Source organism: Antechinus flavipes, chromosome 3, assembly GCF_016432865.1.
Source record: "Antechinus flavipes isolate AdamAnt ecotype Samford, QLD, Australia chromosome 3, AdamAnt_v2, whole genome shotgun sequence".
NCBI classification, from domain to species: Eukaryota; Metazoa; Chordata; class Mammalia; order Dasyuromorphia; family Dasyuridae; genus Antechinus; species Antechinus flavipes.
In genome coordinates, this window is record NC_067400.1 from 333,249,630 (window position 1) to 333,275,074 (window position 25,445).

At 36.0% G+C, this 25,445-nt stretch overlaps 1 protein-coding gene across 1 annotated transcript; it reads left to right on the forward strand.

Moving 5' to 3' along the window:
* The first annotated feature begins 501 nt into the window (after nt 1–501).
* LOC127557210 (calsyntenin-2-like) lies at nt 502–24,430 on the forward strand. The gene is made up of 4 exons (XM_051990620.1): nt 502–1,014; nt 2,971–3,179; nt 11,068–11,217; nt 24,366–24,430. Exons 1-4 carry the CDS (start codon nt 854–856, stop codon nt 24,428–24,430), a joined length of 585 nt encoding a protein of 194 aa, XP_051846580.1. The 5' UTR covers nt 502–853.
* The last annotated feature ends 1,015 nt before the right edge of the window (nt 24,431–25,445 follow it).

Consider the following 25,445-nt stretch of genomic DNA (forward strand, 5'->3'; position numbering starts at 1 on the left):
GGTCAAGTTCCTGATCCTCTGTGGACCTCAGTTTCCTTGGTTTCTATAAAATCAGTGAGGTAGAAAAGATGTTTTTAAGACCCAGCCAAGATTCTAAGCTCTTAATTAAAATAATACTATTTTTAAGAGAATTCATTCATTTGTACATACCCATTAAAAATTCTGAATTTGTTCTGAGTTTACAAATATAGTCAGTTGCTAAACACAGTCATGTTGTTGAGTTTGGGAAGGGGGACCCCAAAAGTTTGGGATCACAGGCCAGTGTTGCAAAATATCTCAAAAGAATTTGCAGCCTTGAACCCATCTCCTTAGCCAAAGGGCAAAGTTTTATTGTAATAGTAACACCATTACAAGCAGACTGAATTGTAAGGGAATTCAGTAGAGAAACAGAAACAAGGAGACACATTTATCCAGCTTTTTTTTTTTTTTGACATTGATATGCTTAGTCTAAGTAGGAAATAATTTGGGTCTCATTGACCAAATTATTACTGACCAGATTATCAGCCAGTGATGAATTGAGGAGTGGTCTTAGTCACTATGTCTCAGGAGTTTGATCTGTGAAACTATCCTGAAGCCAGAAGCTTTCTGACTTAGAGTGGTCTCGGAAATCAGGTAGATTTGTCAGAATAATAGTATTCCTAGGTTGGGTGTGTGTGTGACAGGGCAAAGCCAGAGGACTTTGGAATCAGATAGATTGCTAGAACAGAAGCCTCCCTAAAATCAGGGGACAACAAAATCATATTACATCAATTTCAGGGGATTCTAAGCTGACTCTACCTAGTATTTTCTTTCATTTTTTTTTTTTTTTTACCTTGCAGGTGAAATTTGTGCTTTTAAAATCCATGGTCAAGAAATGCCCTTTGAAGCTGTAGTCTTAAATAAGACATCCGGAGAAGGTCGGCTTCGAGCAAAAAGCCCAATTGACTGTGAACTCCAGAAGGAGTACACATTCATCATCCAGGCCTATGACTGTGGGGCGGGACCTCACGAAACCAACTGGAAGAAATCTCACAAGTGAGTCACAAAAACAATTCCCTACTCCCTGAATCAAAGCTGTGACTATTGCATGTGTTAATAAGAGTTCAGGCTGAAGGGCTGCTTTGATGCTTAGTGAATAGCAAGAAAATGAATACAGAATGTTATAGCCTCTAAAAATGATAACTTATTTGGGGGTACCTTTCATTTTAGAAAAATGACTTTACTTACAAAGAATTACAAATACCCAGACTTTCTCAGTTTCACTTATTGTTTGGTATATGTTCCAAAGGTTTTGATAATGTTTCTTACTGGTAAAGTAGAGAAAACCTATTCTATGAAAGTTTCTTTCTTGGTTCACCTTGTGGAAAAAATCCACTAAAAATACATCATATAATTGTGGAAATATATATAGAAGAACTGTACATGTTTGACATACATTGGATTTCTTACTGTCTAGGTGAGGGGACCAGGGGAAAAGAGGGAGAAAAAAAAAATGGAACACAAAGTTTTGCAAGGGTAAATGTTGAAAATCATCTATGCATGTGTTTTGAAAATAAAAAAAACTTTATATAAACATGATAAATAAATTTGTGGCCTTGATGTATAAAAGTTTTTTGTTTTTTTTTTAATCTATAATTTACAGGGAAAACAAAGGGAAAAAACAAAGCCATCACAAGTAGGAAAAAATAAAAATAAAAATACATCATAAAACCTCAGTAGAAATTGTTGCTATAAAAAATAATTGATGAGAATAATGAGGAATAAACATGAAAAATAAAGAGTTTGTGTCTCATTTCCCATTTCATCTTGGGTGACTCCTCCACTTTTAAAGATCACCTTGCAGTTAGTCAATGAGTAAACATTTACTACACAACCAAAATGTTCCAAGCACCATGCAAAATTCGGGGATATAAATATGAAAAAAAATTGCCTCTGTCCCTAAGAAGCTTACAACCTAATGAGGGAAAACAATGCACAAAAATATCTGGAAAGTGGGAATAGTGGAGAACTAGGGAAGACACCCAACTTGGAGAAATAATGGAAAAGTCAGAAAATTCCAAAGTAGTACAGCCAGGTGAAAAATGAAGAAACTTCCTCTCTTAAGTGGAATGTCCAATAAAAGGGACAATAAGTAGTGATGAAATGCAGAATGATGAAGTTTCCCCCATAACAAGCTTCCTGGGGCACATTAAAAAAGTTAGAGAAGTCCCTAAGTAGTGCAGTGAGATGAACATCAGTGTTCCATATTGTGATGACATTCCCAAACCCACCCATCCCAATTTTGTATTCTTTCTCTTAGTGGGAAAAGTAAAGACTCAAATGTCATATTTTAGAAAGGACTCTATGTATCAATTGCATAGTTAGTGATCCAACTTTAATACTGAATTACTTCCTCCCCCTGCTTGTGGTTGTGTCAACCCAGGGCAAGTCTATAATCCTTTTCAAAGTACATAAGACCCCCAGAACCTACCAATAAAACTCAGTGCTCAGGACAGGTTGGAACTATGATAAACCTGACCTTAAGAAATGACTACAGTAAACTGATCAAACAAAAAGCTTAGCCCTGCTGGAAATGATGAAGCAGAAGCTCCATAATTGTCGTGACTTAGTAGGGTTTGTCATGTGGCTAAAGACTTAGACTTAGCCTCCAAAAGACAGTTCTAAGAACAGAAGATAAAAGTAAAAGGGTAGATTTTTACTTGATAAAGGAAAAACTTCCTGACAATTAGAGCTAACCCAAAGTAGTATGGCCTACCCTCACTGATAGTGAATTTACTTTTATAAAAGTGTTCAACTAAAGGCTAGATGATAACTTATTTGAGATGTTATAGAAGGGATTTTTGTTAAATTAGAGGTTGGACCTGAGAATTTCTGAGATCCCTTCCAATTTATAGATTTTCAGACTTAACTGTTTTTGTTGTTGTTGTTGTTGTTGTTGTTATTGTTGTTTTTTGCCCATTCCTTTCATCTCTTCTTTTTATGTGTTTTTAGGGCAGTGGTCCACATCCAGGTAAAAGACGTGAATGAGTTTGCACCAACTTTCAAGGAGACAATATATAAGGCTGTGGTGACAGAGGGAAAAATCTATGACAGCATTTTGCAAGTGGAAGCCATAGATGAAGACTGTTCTCCTCAGTATAGCCAAATATGCAATTATGAAATCGTCACAAGTGATGTGCCTTTTGCTATCGATAGAAATGGTAAGTGCTTTTTAAAGGAAAAACTTGGACAAAACCAAAACAAAATTCTTGTTCTGAAAGTAGGCCAGAATTCTAAAATACAGGTTATATATATATAATGTCTATAAATGTGCCCTATGATGCCAAGGTCTTTTCCTCTCTCATTCTTAGTTCCTGATATCCCATTAAGTTGCACCAGAAAAGAATTACATTCATGTTTTTAGCAATGTCTCAAAAATGATTTCAAACTCAGTAAAATCTTGGTCCTGAAAATAAAAAAGACTGAAAAGCTAAATAACATATAGACTTTATTCATGCAAGGCTGGACATCTCAGTGTTTGCAAAGATTTAGACATCTAAAGTCAACCAGAATTTTGACAAAGTATTTATCAGCTTTTATACAGATATGTAACAATTAAATCCCTAAGATTTAAATTTTGGTAAATGTCAGCTGTACTCTATCTGATGCTGGTGGTTTCTAAAGGCAATAGGAAAAGCTCTGGATTAGAGTTAATAGATCAGATTTTAAATCCAAGTTCTAAACCTAACTATGTAACCCTTGGACAAGTAATGTAACCCTACCTGTCCTCAAGGTCTTGTCTGTTAGATGAGGGGCTGGATTAAATGACCTGTGATTTCCTTCTAACTCTAAATCTATGATCCTTTGATCTATACATGCCCCTTGCATTTGACAAAAGCAAACAAACAAACAAACACACCCTACATTCTAAATCAAAAAAGTTTCCCTGGAGTCCAGTGAAAATTACACTATCAGTTCTAAGTGATAAGTTTTGAAAAGCAATTTTTATCAGAGGATAGTAAGTCTTTGGAGATATTTCTTTTCATTGTTAATTTTTAAATACACATTTTTAGAAAACATAGCAGAATCTCACACAATTCAGTTTGATCCAGGCACCAATATAAGTATCTTAATATTTCATCATCAACTATTATGATGGGAACCTATTATCTGCCGATTATGATGATGATAAATAACATCACTATGTAAAGTTTTCAAAAGACCTTACAAATTATTTTCGTCATAACTCTATGAATTATATACTATTATTTTCATTCTTTGTAAGGGAAACCTGAGTCTGAGAGAAACAAATAATTCATCCAAGGTCATACATCTAATAAGTGAGTGAAGCAGGATTCAAATCCAAGCCTTCCTTATATCAATTTCAGCACTGTCTGCCAATTGGCTGATTTTCCTATGCTTTTTGAAAGCTCTAAGAAGACATGATCCTTGTTTTAAGGGACCTCATAATCTGATTTGAGGAAACAAATATAATATTCAGAAAATAGAAAACAATATGATGTAATACACATATGTTCAAAAATTAGAGAAGGGAAAGCAAGGCATTGGAGTAAGTGGATCAAGGCTAAAATAATGAGTATATCCAATTAGCCAACTAATACTTTTGCTCCTCAAAAGCAGCTTATCTTCTGGGGCCTCAATGTTTGGCCAGAAAAAAAAAATGGATTAAACTTTTCACCTCTGAGCTCTAGGTATTATTTGCTTGGCTAAGTGACCCAAAGTGGAAAGGCATCTCAACTTTACTCCTCTGAAGATAAGTGATTCAAGATTGTATTTGTGTTGAGTCTTCAAGATTCTGCTCTTGAAAAAGTTCTTCCCCTCTACATAACTGAGTGCTGGATAATTACAGACCAATCAGAGCTGATATGCAAATTCCTTTATCAGAGAGGCTTACTGTCCCAACTGAGAAAGATAATTACTCACCTTTGATGAGCTACTTAAGTAACATATGCCAATTTATTTCCCTGGTTGTCTCATTAAAAGTAAATAATGGTCTTTTTCTAGGCCTCTGCCTTCATCTTTGGTTTATAACATAAGTTGAAATAGATTACTGGCACACTTGGGAAGCATCTGCTGACCATGGTAATGCTCTGACTATGGTCCTCAAACTAATGAAGGAAGAATTGTGGAAAAAGACGGAAGATCCTCCCATCCTAATGAACGTCCAAATTAGTCTTTATTCACTACTTTCACATCTGACTTTCCTATGTACCTTGAAAAAAATGCAAGCAGTGTTTATTATCTGGCATTGGATGATTCAAGGATATTCTGACAAACTTGGGGTCCACCTTGAGAGCCACCATTTTACGAGGCTAAAAGGCCTTAGAGGCTTCAGATAGGAAATTTCATTTTAACTCCAACTTTGGGATGTTTCAGAATCATAAATTGATATTTTCTGTTGGGCACATGATTTTGTGATGATTCTTAGAGTTGGTTGAAATAAGGAAAATAATGCTATAGTTGGATAACAGCTAACTAGGACCCACCATTTGGCCAAAAAAACAAAAATTGGACAGAATTTTCACCTGTGAGTTCCTGGACACATTTCCTTGGCTTTTAGGTTTCCCATCAAAGGCTAGAAGCACTGGCTATAATAGGTCACCAAACATTTATTAAGCAGCCTAGTATATACCACACCTTGTGGTAATTTTGATGGATTTAAATGGGGAAAACAGAACAGTTCGTGACCATAAGGAACTTACATTCTAATGGGGAGCTACGATCCATATAGAGATAGATAAATCACTGATGTGGGTGTGGGGGTGTGTGTGTGTATATGTGTATGTAAAATTTGTAGAAAAGGCACAAACAACAGGGACAATCAGAAAAAGACCTTTTAAATAAGATGGTACTTGAGATAGGAGATCATTCTAGGCATGAAGGACAATCTATGCAAAAATTAAGAAACAAAAAAAGAAAAATAATATAACAACAATGACATAATATAAAGTAGGCAGAAATGATTATTCCTTTCTATGCCTTCATTTTAGAGATGCAGAATTTGGAGCACAGAAAAGTTAAGAAATGTCTTAAGTTGGAAATAGACCAGAGACCAAAATCCACATCTTGTTATCCCGTAATCTCTTTATTGTACTATAAGATCGCTACCATAATTAATTTTTTATTTCCTTTATTTTTTCTTTTCCTCCTTTCTTTTTTCTTCAGTTTTTGAGTTTGCATGATATCACATTTTCTTCCTTCCTTCCTTCCTTCCTTCCTTCCTTCCTTCCTTCCTTCCTTCCTTCCTTCCTTCCTTCCTTCCTTTCTCTCTCTCTCTCTCTCTCTCTCTCTCTCTCTCTCTCTCTCTCTCTCTCTCTCTTTTTTTTTTTTTCTCTCTCTCTCTCTCTCTCTTTTTCTCTTTCTCTCTCTCTCTCTCTCTCTCTCTCTCTCTCTCTCTCTCTCTCTCTTCTCTCTCTCTCTCTTTTTTCTTTCTTTTTTTCTTTTGTAACTTGCCCTGGGTCACACAGCTAAGAAGTATTAAGTGAATAAGATCAAATTAGAACTCAGGTCCTCCTGACTATCCACAGCACCACTTACCTGCCCCATGATATCACATTTTCAAAGCCTCTTCTCCCTTTTTTTTTAATTCTAAAAACAGTTTCATCATTATACCAACCTATTCATGGGATGCTGCCTCTAGTCAGATTAAAAGCAGGTTTATCTATTTTGCATTTTAGAGAACCTGTCTTGCAAATCCTTGTAAACTCTACACTGCTTTGCACACATCATAAACATGCAGTAACTGATGGTTTAATGATAGATAAATTATCTGTATCTTTCCAGAAAGATATGAAATACATCTGAATCATTTTCCCATTACCATATACCCACTCTCCCTAAGTCAGAGTAGGCTCAGGGACTACTACTCATATAAGGCTAAAGTAGCTAATCCTGATCAAAGAAGAGATCATTTACTTGTCTAGGTGCATCTTCAAAAGGCCCTGTTATAAGAAACAGCATCAGTTTTTAAAAAGCTATTATTTAATTTAAGCAACACAGAAAGATTTACTTTGCTTCATAAAGCAAATTGTACATTTGAACTTTTCAAAAGTTCCAACCATGGTTGATCATGATATTGGATATTCTGGTTTTTCTCCATTACCTCAAATTAATATGTATATGCAGATATGTATATAAAAGATCATTTTCCTACATCTTAAGTCTTTGTTGTGGGAGGAACTAAATTAATTTTTCAGACAGTTTCATTTGGATTTATTATGGAACTGTAGTTGCAACAAATTGAGACCAAAGATTCAGTTGTTATAATTATCTCCGTACCATATTCAACAATCTGTGTTCTTCTTATGTCACATAGATAGAATATAGAGGCTACTTTCTTCAAGATGAGTATTTTTTAAGTAATTTAACTCCAGAAAGCAGAGAGCTAAACTTTCTATTTACAATTCATTTTTCTAGAGAATATTAGGAGTCATTTGTTTTTGCTTATCACATTCAGTGACACAGAATTTTGGACTCTATTGAATTTTTCACCTTTAATACAGACACAAACATGGCCTCAGAAGTAAGCCTAAAAAACTTTGTGAAATATTAAAAGGATTTATAAAATTCAGCCAGGAAGCTCAAAATATCTTAAATCACTTTCAACTGAGCCAACTGTCTCTTAAAAAAAATACTGAACTATATATTAAAGTAACTGAAAGGGTTGGTTTTTTGTTGTTGTTGTTTGAACATAGCCAGTGCTATTTGGAACAAGGAAACTGAATTAATAGAAAAAAATCTGACATTTACATGCCACTTTAAGAATTTAAAAGAGCTTTGCCTACATCATCTCATTTGAACATCCCAAAGATCCAGGAAGGAAAGCAATCTTGTCATTCTCATTTCTCAGATGGGGATTTTGAGGCCTAAAGAAGCTAACAAACTTGCCCAAGATAGACATTAGGAATATCTAGAGTTACTTTTGATACACAAGGCCAGCATTCAACACTTTATACCAGTTGGTTGGCAACACACAGTAGCCAGTCCTCAGGCATTGATCAATAAATCCTGGCTTCCTACTCATTGAATAATGCCCAAGCAGCATGAATAAGAGGATATGGCTTCTCAAAGTTCTCCAAATAAAACTAGGTAACTTATTAGAGTATAGAAACAATCTGAATTACTTTGAGTAACTAAGTAGTAATGACAGGAAGAGTTCCTTACGCTAGGCCCTATGTCATGGTTCTTTATATCTCGCACACAATTAAGCATAATATCACACAAGCAGTGATTATTTTTAAAATTTTAATAGTATTTTATTTTTCCAAATACATGCAAAAAAGTTTTTAACATTCACCTTTACAAAACCTTATGTTCCAGACTTTCTTTCCTCTCTTCCCACCCCTCCAAGAAAGCAAGCGATCCAATATAGGTTAAACAGGTGCAATTCTTCTAAACGAATTTTCATATTCATCATGCTACATGAAAAACTCAAATCAAAAGGGAAAAAAACATTAGAGAAGGAGAAAAAACAAGTAACAACAACAAAAGGTTAAAATATCATGCTTTGCTCCACATTCAATCTCCGTAGTTCTGTCTTTATGGATGTCACTTCTCATCACAAGTCTATGAGAATTGCCTTGAATCATCACTTCATTGTTGAAAATAGCCAAGTCCATCAGTTGATCATCATATATAATCTTGTTGTTACCATGTACAATGTTCTCATGGTTCTATTCACTCAGTGAATAATTTTTTGACACTTGGATCATAGATTTAGAATTGGAAAGAATCTGTGTCATCTCTGGTCCAGCTCCCTTATTTATTAGATAATAATGTTGAGGTTCTGGAAGAGACTTTAGAGGTAATTTTAACCAATGCCTTTAATTCCTAGAGGAATGGTACAGTGCTTAGAGTCAAAGGACCTGGATTCAAATCTCTTCTCTTCTACTTATGACCTCAGGGACTTTGATCAAGGTACTATCTCTTAAATCCTCAGTTTCTTCATCTGTAACATGAGAAGGTTGTATTAGATGACCTTTGAATTCCAAAGTAGTAATGCTTTGAAGTAAGGGCAGCTAGTAGTGCAGTGAGTGATCAGAAAGAGTCATCTTCCTGAGTTCAAACCCGATCTCAATCACTAGTTGAGTGACCCATGGCAAATCATTTAGCCCCATTTGCCTCAGTTTCCTTCTTTATAAAATGAGCTAGAGAAAAAAATTGTAAACCACTCCAGTATCTTTGCCAAGAAAACCCCAAATGGAATCCTGAAGAGTTGGACACAACTGAAATGAATCAATAACAAAACCCAAGGTCAAATAGATAATAAGTGGCAGAGTCGGGATTTAATCTCAATCTCCTTTAACTCCAAAATCAGCACTTTTTCACCATAGTATAATGGTTCAGATTAATATAGGATTTTTAAAAATTTACAGAATACTTTCTTCACAAACTTTGTGAATTACATAGTCCAAGTGTCATTACAATTTAACACTTAACAAAGAAAACAAGAATTTTTCCATGCTCACGTTAAGATTTTATTCATCCTATGAAATAAAATAGTATTACTAGCTAATTAATATCATATTCTAATTCAGTTGAAATATCATCCCCTTGTTTTTGTGTTATTACATTCTCACAACTTTGATTTATGTGTACATGGCAAGTTCAGCAGTTACCTTGCTTTTTGTGTTTATCACATTTTCATAACTTTGATTTATGTGTCCATGGCAAATTCAGCAATTACCTTATAATGCATATAGTGGATCCACTGTGATTATCACTAATAAGGTAATTTTACAGATGAGGGATATGAGGTCTGGAAAGATGACAACTTTCTTATCTTAGGTCACATAAGCTAATGAATCTTTTTGTGTGTGTGTGTGAGGCAACTGGGTCACACAGCTAGGAAGTATTAAGTGTCTGAGTCCACATTGGAATTCATATCCTCCTGCTTTCAGGGCCAGCGCTCTATCCACTATGCCATCTAGCTGCCCCAATGAGTTAATTTTCTTAAGCTTTCTAAAAAAAACCCAAATGAGGTCATGAAGAGTTGAACACAACTAAAACAACTGAGCACCAAACATTTTATTTATCATTTTCTTTCATAAATTTAATGTAATCTCTTTAAAAACAAATGATGCAATGGTGGATTTGGAGTCAGAGGAGCTAAATTCAAAACCCTTCTCTGCCATTTTCTACTTCAACAACATTAGTCAAATTACTTAGCCTGAAAAATGGAGCCTAGGCTGACCTCATTTTACAGATGAAGAAACTGAGAACCATTTTTCTGAAGAAATGATTATTCTTGTATAGAGAAGATTTTATCTCAGAATAAAAATAATGGATAAATTGTTCAAAAATAAATGCACACTGGGCATTACCAAGGGACCCTTGAAAACAAGAGCCATATTACAACAGCCACAATAATGTTTTGAAAACATAATTAAAATTATGCTCATTAGTTGTAGAAGACTATTCAAAACATAAAAATGAACCCACTATGAAAAATGACTTGAAAAAGATTTCTCATTCTCCCAAAGAGAGATGTAATGACTTTGTCATCGGGGCAGGGAATCTGTTATCTTATGTAGCTGTCAGAAGGGAGAGGGCATTTTTCTTGCTGATTTAATTTCCCATTTGGGTAGCAAAATGATATCAGAAAATGGCAGTGAACTTTCCTGGGGACAGGGCCTGAGAAATGTGCTCAGAGATAAAGTGGTATTTTCTGTCTCCACATGTTTAAATATATTTCGAAAAAGTCTGCTGCAGATAAGTTCTGTGCTGGATATGATAGGGATTATAATCATATGTGCATAGGTTTCAGGAGCAGTTTTTCTAGAAGCCAAACAAATATAAATGCCAATTGCTTCCATTTTGGTTTTGCAAATACTGTACAATTGTGGAACCTCAGGTCAGCAATTATCATAAGGCAGTTATAGAGATTTTTAAGCAGATACTAATTAAACAAGACACTCACATGCCATTTTAATTTTTTAAACAAAAGGGCCCTATTATACAGTTTCCTTCCCTTTTGGGGTAGAAGGAGAGATTTGGCAGAAACAGAAATCATGGGAGAGTACTGATATTGAAGTGATTTTCAGTTGGGGTAAATGTCTTCTTTCTTTTTGTTTTTTTTAATATGTTCAGGAAATATCAGAAACACAGAGAAACTCAGCTATGATAGGCAACACCAGTATGAGATCATGGTCACTGCCTTTGACTGTGGCCAAAAACATGCAACAGAAAATGTCTTAGTACAAGTGGATGTGAAACCTGTATGTAAACCTGGATGGCAAGGTAAGATTGTTTGTTTGTTTTTTCTCCCATTAAAAGAAATTTGGTCCAATGTACAAAAAATTCCAGGTTTTATCTGGGGCACCTAGGTGATGCAGTGAATAGAACACTGGGCTTGGAGTAAGGAACCTGCAAGTTCTAATATAGCTTCAGATATTTACTCTCTGGGGCAAATCACTTAAACCTGTCTTTCTCAGTCTTTTTATCTGTAAAATGGGGATAATAATAGCATCTATATCCCAGGGTTTTTTGTGAGGATCAAATGAAATAATACTTGTAAACATTTAGCACAATTCCTGGAATAAAGTAAGTACTACATAAATGTTAGATTCTATTTTCATTATTATGAGAAATTTTTATTTATTTTTCGCCTTCCACCTATTGGTGCTGTGAATCAGCAGAGCTTAATAAATGGAAATTGTTGTTTGGAATGTTTTTAAAGATGTGTTTTAGGGAATGGAAACCAATAGAGAGAATGGGGATCCAAGAGGGAGTGAAATTTATACTTATTTACATTTAAACTGCTGAGAAGTGGGGGGAAATTATAATGTAGACTCCAAGCTATGTCAGCAGATAGGCTAATACAGAGAGAGGAAATTTGCCTGCCTCCCTACCCTTTCTAGTGAGAAGAAATGGTGTTTGTCATTAGAGTTGTAACTAGAAATTTTTGTGCCCAAGGAAAACATATAAAGAGCCCCCTCACTTAAGCAGAGTGGGGAGGAGTGAAGAATGAGACAGGAAATGATTTTACCCTAGCCCTAGACAACAGGTAGCTTTCTACTACAGTTAATTATTCTTGCTATAGACTAAATTTTTTTTTGTTTCTAGCTGCCAGAGTGGCAAGTCTTCTCATAGTATTCTAAATGGGGTGCTCAATAAGTTAGGTATTTCCTTGATTCAGAAAGACCACCTTAAGTCTATAATTCTCACTTTATCTTAGTGGCCCCTTACATAAGGTTGTACATTGTGTTGACTTCTATGTAAATTGTTTATGGTGTAATGTGAATTCGACTATGGAGAAGCAGGGAAGAAAAGAGGCAGGAAGGGAGCTGTTCCTATGGAAGAAGGAGACCAACATTTAGTTCAAGGACATGTTGGGGCTCAAACATAGAAACAAGATCAGGGATGTGAAGCAGAGAGGGATCCATGGCAGCCTTCTGTAGGTCCAATCTAACCAAGAGGAAAGCAGGGAATACCTGGGAATTGGACATGGACACAGACAGGAGAAGATGAATAAGAAGGATGGGGTGTGAGAGATCCACCGTTCCTTATGATTAAAAGACAGATATTTGAGGCAGGACATTTAAGCAGAGTGAGATAAAGATCTCCTTTCTCAGTGCTGGACATCTCAAGCCAAGCTCCCACATCTGGGAGCAGCACAATGTTGACTTTTTTTTCAAGTGGTTCATTCTTCTCCTTTTACTTTCAGGGTTTTTGGTGTGTATGGAAGGAGTTTGAGGGGAGAGAGAGGGAAAGAACAGAGGCCCAGGCCAAAGGACAGGAATAAAGAGAAAAAGAACAGAACTGTCTGATAAAGTTAACATACTTTTTTTTGGGGGGGGAATGTGGATTTCTTTGAGAATTCATTATATAAAGTCAAATTTGCATAAAGCACAAACTATCTGTATTACAAAGATATTAAAGAAAAAAGAAAAGGACTCATGCATAAAAAAGTATTTATGGAAATTCTTTTTTATTATAATAAAAAACTGAAAACTAAAGGGGCTCCAAGTGGGGAATGGTTGAATAAATTATGATATATGAATGTAATGGGATACTATGCTTTTAGAAATGAAAGGGGTGGTTTCAGAAACACTTGGGGAGATTTGTATAGATTGATGCACAACAAAATGAACAGAACCAAGAGAACAATTTATGAAATAACAACATTGCAAAAGCAAACAACGTTGACAGACGTAAAACAAACTAACAAAAAACTCTATCCTTTACAGTTATCAAATGTGATTTCAGAGTCAGATTTTGTTTGATTATGTTGCTGTCAGAGTTTTTCCTTAAATATGACCATAGTTGAAAATTTTAATGTGGGATTGGCAAAGAACACCGTGAAGTATCTGTTTGAAGAATATCTTTCCAAATATAGAAGTTGAGTAACAATGAGTAGGGCTCTCACTTTGTAGGTCCTATCTTTTTTTGCCCCACTATCTGTATGGTATGATTTTTTTTTCAGCTCTTTTTATCTTTGATCTATAGACAAGAACGGTCTGTTAGTCACTGGTATTTCCTAGGGATCATAAAACATTAAACTTAAAATGTTAGCACTAGAAAGGACTTTAAAAGTCATGTAATCCAAGAGCTTCATTTTGGAGAACAGAAAACTGTAATCCAGAAAAGTGAGATGAATTCCCTGAAAGTTACACAAGTGGTGCCAGAGCTAACCCTAAAAAATTTACATTTTACAGGGACTTTGACCATTAGGATGATTTCATTTTATTCAATCCAATTCAATAAACATTTATTGACTTCCTACTGTATGAGCCAGTGTCAAGTCAACTAGCATTGATTCAGCACTTACCTTATGTCAGACTCTGTGTTTTGAACTAGGGTTACAAATACAAACAAACAAAACAAAGAGACCCTACCTTCAAGGAGTGTATATTCTACTGACTAATTCTAGTAACTATGGGAGATACATTGGGATGAGGATAAGAAGATAAATGTAAGTTATGAACCTTGCTTTCATTAGGAAGATGAAGCAAACACACAAGAGACAATTAGGGAACAATATAACAATACATGAAAGTATGTGATTAAATAAATGCCAACGTGAATGCTATAGATCATTAAGGGCAGGGATCCCAGAAATAGGAGAGATGGCTGTGATCTACAAGGAAGAGGGAAAGATTCTTGGGAGAGATAGAACTGGAAGAGGGTCCCAAAAGATAGGTCAAATTTGAATAGCTAAGGCATTTCAGGGACTGAGAACAACAGCAGCAAATGCTCAGAAATAGCATGGGCAAAACATGGCGGTGGATGGGAGGAGGCAGGGAGGACAATGAAGAGACTGTCCAAAGCTGAGGGTTTAAGTTTGGAGGTTAGAGATTTAAATTGGATGTATAGATGTATAAAGTAGACCCAGAGGGTGGAGGGACTTAAATGTCAGGATGTGACCTTATTAAACCCCAAGTTCTCCAAATGCCCCCCTGAGAAGTCTGCATGCATGTGTCCAGAGTAATTCCTGAGCAAAATGGATCCTCTTCCCAGGGCTAAATCCACATGATGGGCAAGAATAACAAATAAAATATGGCTCGCTAGAACTAGCTCCTGTTCTAAGTAATTTCCCTTTAGGCAGGAAGGAATTATAGTGCCGTTAAAGTGATCCATCACGCTCAGAAGCTGCTTCCAGAGTCTCTGAGAACACTCTGCACTTGTACAGCACAATCATCCAGCCCTCACCTTATCTATCCCTCCCCTTCAGGGGAAAAATAAACCTCCCTGTCTCTGGCTGATATCTTCCCAGAAGGAAATAAAAGACCTGGCTCTGGGGCTTGACTCACAGCACAAAGACATGTCACCCTGCTCATATTAAAAAAGCACACCTATCTCTAAAGGTGCATTTTTTTGTGCTGGGCTAGCCTCAGTGCTGAGGTTGTTTGTTCTGGGCTCATCAACTTTCATTAATAGTAATTCCTTATTTTTATAAGTGAGAAGCATCATAGCATAATTTGTGAGCCTTGAAGGCAGGAGTAACAACCCAGGATCTGCCTCTGACAGAGTCTAATGGGGCAAATCACCTAATTTCTTGGTTCAACCATGTCACTACCCTATATAATAAGTTTCCATGGCTCCCTATTACCTCCCAATCAAATAAAGATTTGATTTTCAAAGTACTTCACAACCTGACTCTTTCCTACCTTTTCAGTCTTATACATTTACTCCACTCTGTTATTTAGCTTCCTTGGGTTTCTTCAGCTATGACACTATCCTCCATATCTCTCTCTCTCTCTCTCTCTCTCTCTCTCTCTCTCTCTCTCTCTCTCTCTCTCTCTCTCTCCTTTCTTCTCTTTCCCCCTCTCTATTTCTCTCTCTCTCTCTCTTTCTCTCTCTCTCTGTCTCTGTCTCTCTCTGTCTCTCTCTCTCTCCTTTCTTCTCTTTCCCCCTCTCTATTTCTCTCTCTCTCTCTCTCTCTCTCTCTCTCTCTCTCTCTCCCCCTCTCTCTCTGTCTCTGTCTCTATCTCTTTGTCTTTCAATCTCTATCTCTGCCTCTCTGTCTCTATTTCTCATTTTTCTTTCTCTCTGTGCTGTCTCTCTCTTCTTTGTTCATAGATGTTCATAGAATGACAGATTTAAACTTAAAAGGAACCTCAAAAGCCAACTAGTCCAACTCCATCATTTTATGAATGTGAAAAATGAGGCTCAAAGATGGCAAATGACTTGTCACACAAATAATAAGCATCCGAGGTAGGATTGAGTATAGGTCCTTAGATTCCAGTGGCAGTTGTTTTTCCCCTCTGCCTCCTGGCTTCCTGATCACTCTTTTTGGATCTCCCTTTATCTACACTTTCCCACCTAGCCCCACTGATTTTGTATCTCAATGCATGGAGCTACCTTTTGCTCCAAGGTTTCATAGAATCTGGCAATGCATTCCACCCTGAAGGCTCCCTCTTGTCTCCTCCTAAACTTAGTTGATGAACTCATAACTAGGTCTGAGACTCACACCGTTAATTACCTGCTTAATCCTTGGCACTATCTGACTCACTCCCTATCTCTATGGAGACCTGTGAGCAACTTCACCAGTGTTGGGCAGTAAGTGAGCTTGGGGTAGCTTTCAGTTTCTCAGATGCAAAATTCTGCCTTCTTCAGCAGGTGTTAGTGCAGTTTGCTTTCTTCCCTATCTTGTTCTTGGCATCCCTGTTGAGTTTTATCCTGGGAGATCAGGCAGGTAAGTCACTGGGACATGTGGCTTTATAGATCTATTTATTTGGCAGCTATGCTGTTATGGTTTGTTCAGAGTTTCCCTAGAGGGGGCATCCACTTGCAAAGTATGGCGGGCATAGGGAATCCACCTGGAAAATGGGGCTGTGATTAGTGGTGCCATTCTTTATTTCTCAGCCAGGCATATATTTTAATCAACAAAGTCTTCACAGGCTTCAGCACTACTGTGAATTCCTCAGCAATTATGCCAGTGTACATCCTCCCACTCTCTCTTCCTTCCTCTGCTATGACTTCCTTAGTGAAATTGGTCATTTACATTCCAGATTCACAGTTCAGCCTCTGGTTTAAGAATATGAATGGGGAAACATATGGATTTTAGGGGGAGGGTTATAGACTGTCTTTTCTCCATTTATTTCCATCCATTTTCTCCATGTCTTTCATTGTCTTTTATATGTGCCCTCTTTAGTTCTTCTCCCACACAATTCTGTTCATATATCCTATCTTGACAGGGACTTGGAAGCTTAGACTCTCAGATGTTCTTGATATATTTTAGGTATCACCGGGAGACCCTCCCTTCCCTTCCTTCCTCTTGCTCCTTATATATATTTTTTAAAATTGTAATAGTTTTTTTTATTTTTTCAGATACATGTAAAGATAATTTTCAATATTCATTTTTGTAAGACGTTGAGTTCCCAAATTTTTTCCTCCTTCCCTTACCTCCTTCCCCAAGACAACAAGTCATCTGATATAGGTTAAATATGTACAATTCTTTTTAAATATATTTCCATATTTGTTATGTTACACAAGAAAAATCAAACCAAAATGGAAAAAAAAATCATGAGAGAGAAAACAACCAACCAAAAAGAAGGTGAAAATGCCATACTTAATTCAATATTCAGTCTCCATAGTTCTCTTTCTGGTGTAGATGGCATTTTTCATTCCAAGTCTATTGGAATTGCCTTAAATCACTACATTGCTGAGAATAGCCAAGTTCATACCAGTTGATTATCACATAATCTTGTTGCTGTGTACATTATTCTCTTGGTTTTACTCACTTCCCTTATTATCAGTTCACATAAGTCTTCCCAGACTTTCCTGAACTCAGCCTGCTCATCATTTTTTATAGGACAATAATACTCCATTACATCTATATACTACAACTTTCTCAGCCATTCCCAAACTGATGGGCAGCCACTCAGTTTCCAGTTCCTTGTCACTACAATAAGGGCTGCTACAAAAAGTTTTGCACATGTGGGTTCTTTCCCCTTTTTATAATCTCTTCAGGATACAGTCCCAATAGAGACACTTCTAGATCAAAGCTCCTGATGTTCTATATTGTTTTCTCATCTATGTTGTTCTCTTGCTAACCACCAGCCCTGTTTCTTCATCTGTTAGCTTCAAAATATAACCTGTGTGAGAAAATGAAGTGACAATTTTAGATATTCATAGGATCATAGATTTAGGTCTAAAAAAGGTATTAGGCTCTCATTTTAGAGATAAGAAAAGTGAAACTCAGAGAGATTAGCTGAAATTGCCCAGGTCACATAGCTAAACAATGTCTGAAAGATGATTAAATAAAGGTGTTCCTGACTCTGAGTCTGATATTCTAGAGAAGGGGAAAAAGAAATGAGTATTAATAATGTCTCTACAATGAACCTACCATACTAATATGTGCTTTACAAATATAATTTCATTTGACACTCCAACCCTGAGACAATTGCTATTATTATGCCCCATTTGCAATTGAGAAAACTGAGGTAGAAAGTGGTTAAATAATTTGCTGAGGGCCACACAACTAGTAAGTATATGAGACCAAATTTGAATTCCATGAATTCTTCCTGACTCCAGACCAGGCAGTCTATCCTCTGCCCCACCCTCTGCTATTCTGCCTATAAGAAGTTGACAATCTAAATTATAATAATATATGTGAAGTGATTACAGATACCAAATAAAAGGAGGAAAAAAGTTTCCAGATTTTATGGTCTACAGTAAGAGCTGTGGGAGTTTGAGCATGGGAGTAGAGGAAGAAATCACTAAGGGCTAGAAAAGTCAAGGAAAACTTCATGGAGGATGTGGAATTTCTGATGTGCCTTAACAGACAGGTAGAACTTAGACAGATATTCTCAGAATGGTGATGATGTGAACAAAGACCCATTTGTGGAAATGTTCATGGCACATACAGAAAACATTAAGGAAGTTGATCTGACTTGACCTGGGGATCTATGTTGGGGAGCAATGAAATCAAGGTTAGGATAGTATCATTTGGATCTATCCATCTAAATAATGGAGGGCCTTTAAAATTATGCAATGATAGGAAATAAGGCACCATTAGAAATTTTTTGCAAGCAAAAATAAAGTGAAAGATGCTGAAATTGAAAGAATCCTAGACTTGGAGTTACAAAAGTTAACCTCAAGATCTTGCTATGTGAAATAGAGCCGAATACTTCTGTCTCTGCACTGTAACATCCTCATCTGGACTGTGATCTTTTTGCTTTCTTCTAGCTCTAATTTTGATTATATTTCTAATTGATTATATCTCTACACATGTTTTTTGGCCATCAATGTGATTGAGGAATTCTGCTGAGCACAGGGATTCAAAGAGAAAATAGAAACATTCCCATCTGTAAAGAAACTTAGATTCTTACAGAAGGAATTACAATTTACTCTCAGGACCCTTTCACTTATAAAATTCTGGGATTATGAAAGGAAGTTTAGTCTGACAATGTTAAGGCTCTAAGAAAAAAAAAAATCAACAGGACTTAGTGACATTGGCTAAGGGACAAAGAAGGAGGGCTCAATGATGACCCAAAATTTTGAGTATGAGAAAAAGGTAGTGTCATTAACATAGATAAAGAAATTTCAAATGAAAGCTATTCCTTAAGGAAAAGAGTTTTGAACATATTCAGTTTAATAGGTGACATTACATTCAAATAAAAATGTATATTAGGTAATTATAGACATGGCCTATTGGCCTTCATGTTAGAAGACACTATTAGTGATAGACATGTAGGATTAGCAAAAGTTAAATCCATGAAAGTGAATTAGTTTTCTTAAGGAAAGATTATAGTATATAAAAGAAAGATCAGTGGACCAAGGACTGAGCCTGAAGGAATTCCCACAGCTAATCCATTGAATTAAGCAGAGGAAATATGATTGGGGAGAAAATGAAATAGAGGGAGAGTAAATTAGAAGGTAATAATATAGCATCTCAGAAACTAAGATAGAAAAAGCCTCTAAGAATGGGGATAGAGATGGTAATGCCATCAATAGGATCAATGCAGCTAAGAGGTCAAGGGGACTGAGAACTGTGAGAGGCCCAATCAATTAGAAATTAAGTTGTCATTGGTGACCTTATAGAGCATGATTTCTGTCAATTTTTAAGATTGGAAACAAGTTTTGTGGTAGGTTATAACAAGGAAGTGGGTGGCAAGGAAATAGAGTCAGTGGGCATGAAATACTCAGTTGCTAAATTTGCAAGTAAAAGAAATGAGAAAATCGAATGGGGGCTAGAAGGGTCAAGGCAAGGTTCTTGGAAGAAAAGGGAAATCTTTCATGGTTAACGATAAAGGGAAGAACAAAGGGCAAAAGGGCACGGGGTACAAACTTAGCCAGTATCACAGAATCTCAGAATTATATCAGATTTCAGGTCATCTAGTTTAACCCAGGAATATCCTCTCCCATAGCTTTGATACGGCAGCTAACCTAACAGAGTTCCATTTCTGCCTCTCACACTTGGTAGGTAGCTAGATGTCTCCAATTAAATCCTTTAATTACTTGATCCAGAGTTCCTTCCTCTTTATTAGTAATAATAGCTCACATTTATGTAGCATTTTAAAGTTTGCAAAGCGTTTTACAGTTTTACATGCAACAATCCTGTGAGGTAGTTACTATTATTATCACCATTTTATAGATGAAGAAACAAAAGAGTGTTTTTAAGTGACTTATCCAGGATATCAGAGTTCAAAAGTGCCTTAGGCTAGGATTGAACTCATCAACTCTACCACCTAACTGCCTTTAAAAAGGGTATGATGTATATACATATATTGTATTTAACATATACTTTAACATATGTAACATGTATTGGTCAACCTGCCATGGTGGGGAGAGGGGGTGGAGGGAAGGAGGAGAAAAATTGGAACAGAAGGTTTTGCAATTGTCAATGCTGAAAAATTACTCATGCATATATATCTTGTAAGTAAAAAGCTATAATAATACTAATAATAATAATAATAAAAGAAATTGAAAAAATAATAAAAAATAAAAAGGGGATGTTTGTACCATATGCATCACAGTAGTATTATGAAGGAAATTTTAATACCTTAAAATGCTCTAAGAGTGTAACTTATGCAGGATGATTTCAGAAAAGCCTGAAAAAACTTACAATAAACTGATGCTGAATGGAATGAGTAGAACTAGGAAAATATTGCATATAGTAAGAGCAAGAATTATGGATAATCAATTATGATAGACTTGGCTCTTCTCAGCAATGCCATGATCCAAGACAATTCCAATAGATGTGGGATGGAAATTGCCAACCGCATCCAAAGAGAAAACTATGGAAACTAAATGTGGATTAAAGCATAGTATTTCCACCTTTGCCTTTTCTTTCTCATGTTTTATTTTGGTTTGATTTTTCATGTACAACATGACAAATATGTGTACATGCTTAGAAAGATTTTATATATATAACCTATATCAGATTGATTGCTTGAGGAGAGAGGGAGGTAAGAAAGGAAAGGGAAAAAATTTGGAACACAAAATTTTACAAAAATTAATGTTAAAACTATCTTTACATGTATTTGGGAAAATAATATACTATTAAGAAAAAAACTGTACGCTATGTATGTCTGATGCCTTGGCAAGATCAGAAGGACCTTTCTATTTTTTCCTTAGGTCAGTGATCAATATGTTTTCAATCTGTATTCTTTAAGTGACTTCTATGAGCAGAGCAAAGTATTAAATATTATCCAAGAGGCAAAAGATGAATAAGACATAGTTCTTGCCCTTGTGGAGCTTACTTTTTTATTTACTTCCATTTTAATCTCCTTTCTTCCCACTTCAAACCTAACTCCAACTTCCCCAAATTTGTCTTTTATTATCACTAGAATCCTAGCCAACTCTACATTTATTATCTTCAAAGGTCGGCAAGAAAAGGAATGAGAGTTCCACATTTTCATTAATTTTGATGGGACAAACTTCAAAGTTTAGAAGGAAAGTTATTTTGTAGTAAGAACAGTACTTAAGTAGAGTAATAGCAATTTTGTCCCAGGATGGAAAAATTTCAAAGACATAGGAAACCTCCTGGACTAGACTCCTGGGTGAGGACTGCCTGCCTGGTTTTGTATAGCTAGCAAGCTAAAATGACTTTTACATTTTAAAATAAAATGTTATTTCATCTAAAAATGTCAAAACCATTTGTAGCTTTCTGGGCTTTACAAAAACAGGCAGTGGGCAGATTTGGTCCTTCTCAGACTCTGTAGGATTTAAAAAGTAGATAACATAAATGATAATCCTACAAAGAAAGAGAAGATAAAGGGAAAGAAGAAGAAAGTGGAATCAATAATTGGCTATTGATTGTGGCAGTGAGAGAAACATTTTCTGGGGGATCAATAATTGTGGTCATCTCCCTTTGGCAGACCCAAGGCTGGCAAAGACTTGAAGCACTATTATAATTAGGGATGAGAGAAGAACATCCTAGTGTTTCTGTTCTGATCTCTCTGGGTTTCTATTTCCTCTCTAAAATGAGAGGATTGGACCAAGTGGCTTTTCAGGTTTCTTTTAAGCATGAATATGAGGCTCCATTTGCCTCTACCTCACGTCTGTTCCAGTAATAATTACATGAACTTTTCTCTGATGATTTTAAGCAAGTCATTTCTCTATGGGAGTGTCTTAAAAGCAAGAATTGGCTGCATGATCCCTGAGATCCCTCCCACTTCTAACATGATACTTTGAAGGTTTCTAGGGTAGAGGGGGTTAAATGTTGGCTCCAAGCTCTCTCTTCAATCGCTTTCCCAAATGGATGTTTCCTTTGGTAGTGGCTCCCACATAGTATGTCATTGCATGCCGGTCAAGCAGCAGCAAACTTGCTGGATGTGCTATGAAAATCAAAACTTATACATTCCTCCGTTCCCACCCTCGGCTGTAATTTGCTGCCTTTCTTTCTGACTTTGTGCAGGGGAGGTCACAATAGCATCTTCCTAAGGAGGTTTAAAGTCACTTCCTCTGCTACAAGTTTTGGGGAAGTAAAGAAACAAAGAAGGGAAGGAAAAAGAGAGGCAAGGGAATCCCCAGGTCCCTGGAGACCCAAATGCCTAAGAACCTTTTTTTATTGCCAATTTAAAGCTTTCAGTATGTTATGATTACTAATGTAAAGAATACTGTATTGTGAGCAACAACAACAAAAGTTTTTTGAGAACCACTGATTTACAGGACAGAACATGGTATCCTGGGGTTTCTGTGGAAACAAAATGCTGAGAAGGAGAATAAGGGAAACATACAAATTCCAAATGAGAGCATCTTTGGATTTATTTGCCCAAGGCATGATTACTTGTGCTAGCCCCAGCTGTAAAAATTCCTAGCAGTGCTTTTCTTGAATTCCCTCCCACTTAATCCTTGATGGAGCTATTATGGTGCCAAATGTCTACAGTATTTTAGCCATAAATATGAGAACTAAATAGCCTTCTTATCCCTAAATTTCTGATGCCATGCCTAAATTTAAGTCTTATTCATACATAAAATTGTGTCTAAAATGTTCAAAACGTATAGTCTGCCCCAATTTAATACTTATTAATGAGACACTTTGGTGTCTCATTAAATTCCATGGAAATCAGTCCCACATAAAACTCTGCCTCTGAATAATTATATGAGGCACGGTCACCATTTATGTGGAATTCTGAAAGAAAAGAAAATTAAAGTATTTGTGAATTTGCCCTTGAGTGATTCATTGTCATTTATCCCAGTAAACAATGTCTGCAGATTGATTTATAGATGAGAAGAAACTAATTTTGATGAGGAGTTAAACTAGGTATGGATCTTTTCTCTCTTTTACTCTCATAAATTGTTTCTCAGTTTTTTAGTTTTTATATATCTACATTTATTATTCATAATGATGTCTTCCATAGAATCTCTGCAACTCTATTTGCTCAGTTTTTCCTATCTTTCTAAGTTTAGACCAAGAGAAGGGAATGGAGGAGCTCATAAATTAATGTGAATTTATATATATATATTACATATGCATTATATATAAAATATGTATATATATTTAAATATAATTTATATATAAATTAAAAGGAAATGTCTCACTCTCACTCATAATCAGTGGTTCATTGGATCAGAGTAAGACATTTCATTTACTTGAAGAACTTTGCCCTGACTACTTCTATATTCACCACTAGTATATGTAGCATGCTTCCCATATCTTTGATGCTCTAGTAATCCAGTCATTCTAGTATGTAAGGGATTGCTATATACTCTAGTTTTAGACAGGCAGACATAGATGATTATATAACACCACTGTTCAAATATCAGCCTGTCTTATAAACTACATTCTCACCATGGGTCCATGTCCTCTTTGTCTCATCACTGAACATTATCAAAGAAAAACCAATTATAAACCCACCCCAGGGGTATTCTGTCAAACACTGAAAATTGGGAAACACAGCCACAATTACAACATGCTCTTATTTTCAAATCTAGTCCCACTAGCCAGATCCTTGTTCTATGTTATCTTCATAGTGAGTATTTTGTTTAAAATGGAAATTGAGAAAAGAAAGAGTCCCTTCACTGTATTATTCCATCTCTTTTCATTGGGTTTTGAATCAATCCCATGATGGCAAACAAATCTGCCATCCTACAAATTCTATCATTTCTGGAGGAGGAAGAAAATGTTTTTAGAAAGTCATTTAGCAAACCGTTTTTTTGAGTGCCTACTTTGTACCCACCTCTTTTCTAGAGAGGGAGTGGAAGGGGAAGAAGATATAGTTGGATCCTCCTGCCAGATTACTCCAGAATAGAATTGAAATTGTTGTGTATATTTCTCATTCTAAAGAAATTGCTTGTTAAAATGGGATTTGTGCTATTTATTTTTGTGTTACATTCTCTTTAAGCATCCAAAGTCATTTTAGAATATAGTACTAATAAGTATATTGTAAAACAAAATATTATAAACCAAGATAAGTTAAATTGCAGCAGTGATGTGAGGCCCAATATAAAAAGGTGAAATGGTCAGAGCCCAAATGAATCTTTTTTTCTGCTTCCAGGATTGCTAAATGAAGAAGGCATTGTAGAGTGTTCTCAGCAACTTGCTAGCGAGGTAGAAAAATAGCATATATCCCAGGAGTCCCAGAAACTTGTCCTCTCATTGGCAAAAGTCTGATCAATTATTGACCAAGTAAACCAAAGAACAGACTCTGATTTTACTATATGAGAGGGGATTGATTTCAAATCATGGAGGTGATAAGCTTAGGGAGCTGTAGCCATTCACTTGATAAAAAATGAGAACTCAGGAGGTTTTAAAATATTAAACCATGCCTCTGGGAATGTAAGGGCAATACGATTAGTCTCTGTTGAATGTTGATATACATAGGTTTCATTACATTAGCTTTAATCATAGTGGGAACATTGATGGTGCAATCTGAAGCTCTCTCACTTCCATTGATCTTCCCATAATGATGGAAGATTTCGCCATTAAAAAGCCATTCCTTTGGGATTAAGTCAGTCAATAAGTATTTATTAAGCACCTACTATGTGCCAGCCACATATGCTGGGAATATAAAGAAAGGCAAAAATCAATATCTGTTCTCAAGACACTCACAGTCTAACGGGGGAGACAATATACAAAGAATTATATAGACGAAGATAACTACAGATCTCAGAAAAGACAAGAAAACAGTTGTGCATAAGCAGGCATTTTAGCTGAGACTTGAAGGAAGCCTGGTGGTAGAGATAAAAAGGAAGTTCATTCTAGGTAGGGTAGATGGACTTTGAAAATACAAAGTCAAGAGATAAAGATCAAGGAGATCTGAGTTATTGGATCATAGAGCACATGGAAGGTAATGATGTGTAGTAAGACTTGAAAAAAGTCAGATTTTTTTTTTAAATTTTTAAAGAGTTTAAGAAGTCTAACCGGAGATTTCATATTTTATTCTGGACATTATGGGCAGCCACTAATGTTTATTGAGTAGGAAGGGAGGGATGACATGGATCAGATTTGTGCTTGAGGAAGTCCAGTTTGACAGTGTAATGGAAGATGGCCTGGAATGGGGAAACATGATGCAAGGAAACTATTGTAATAGCCTAGGTGTGAGATGATGAGAGGCTGCACCAGGATGATTGTAGTG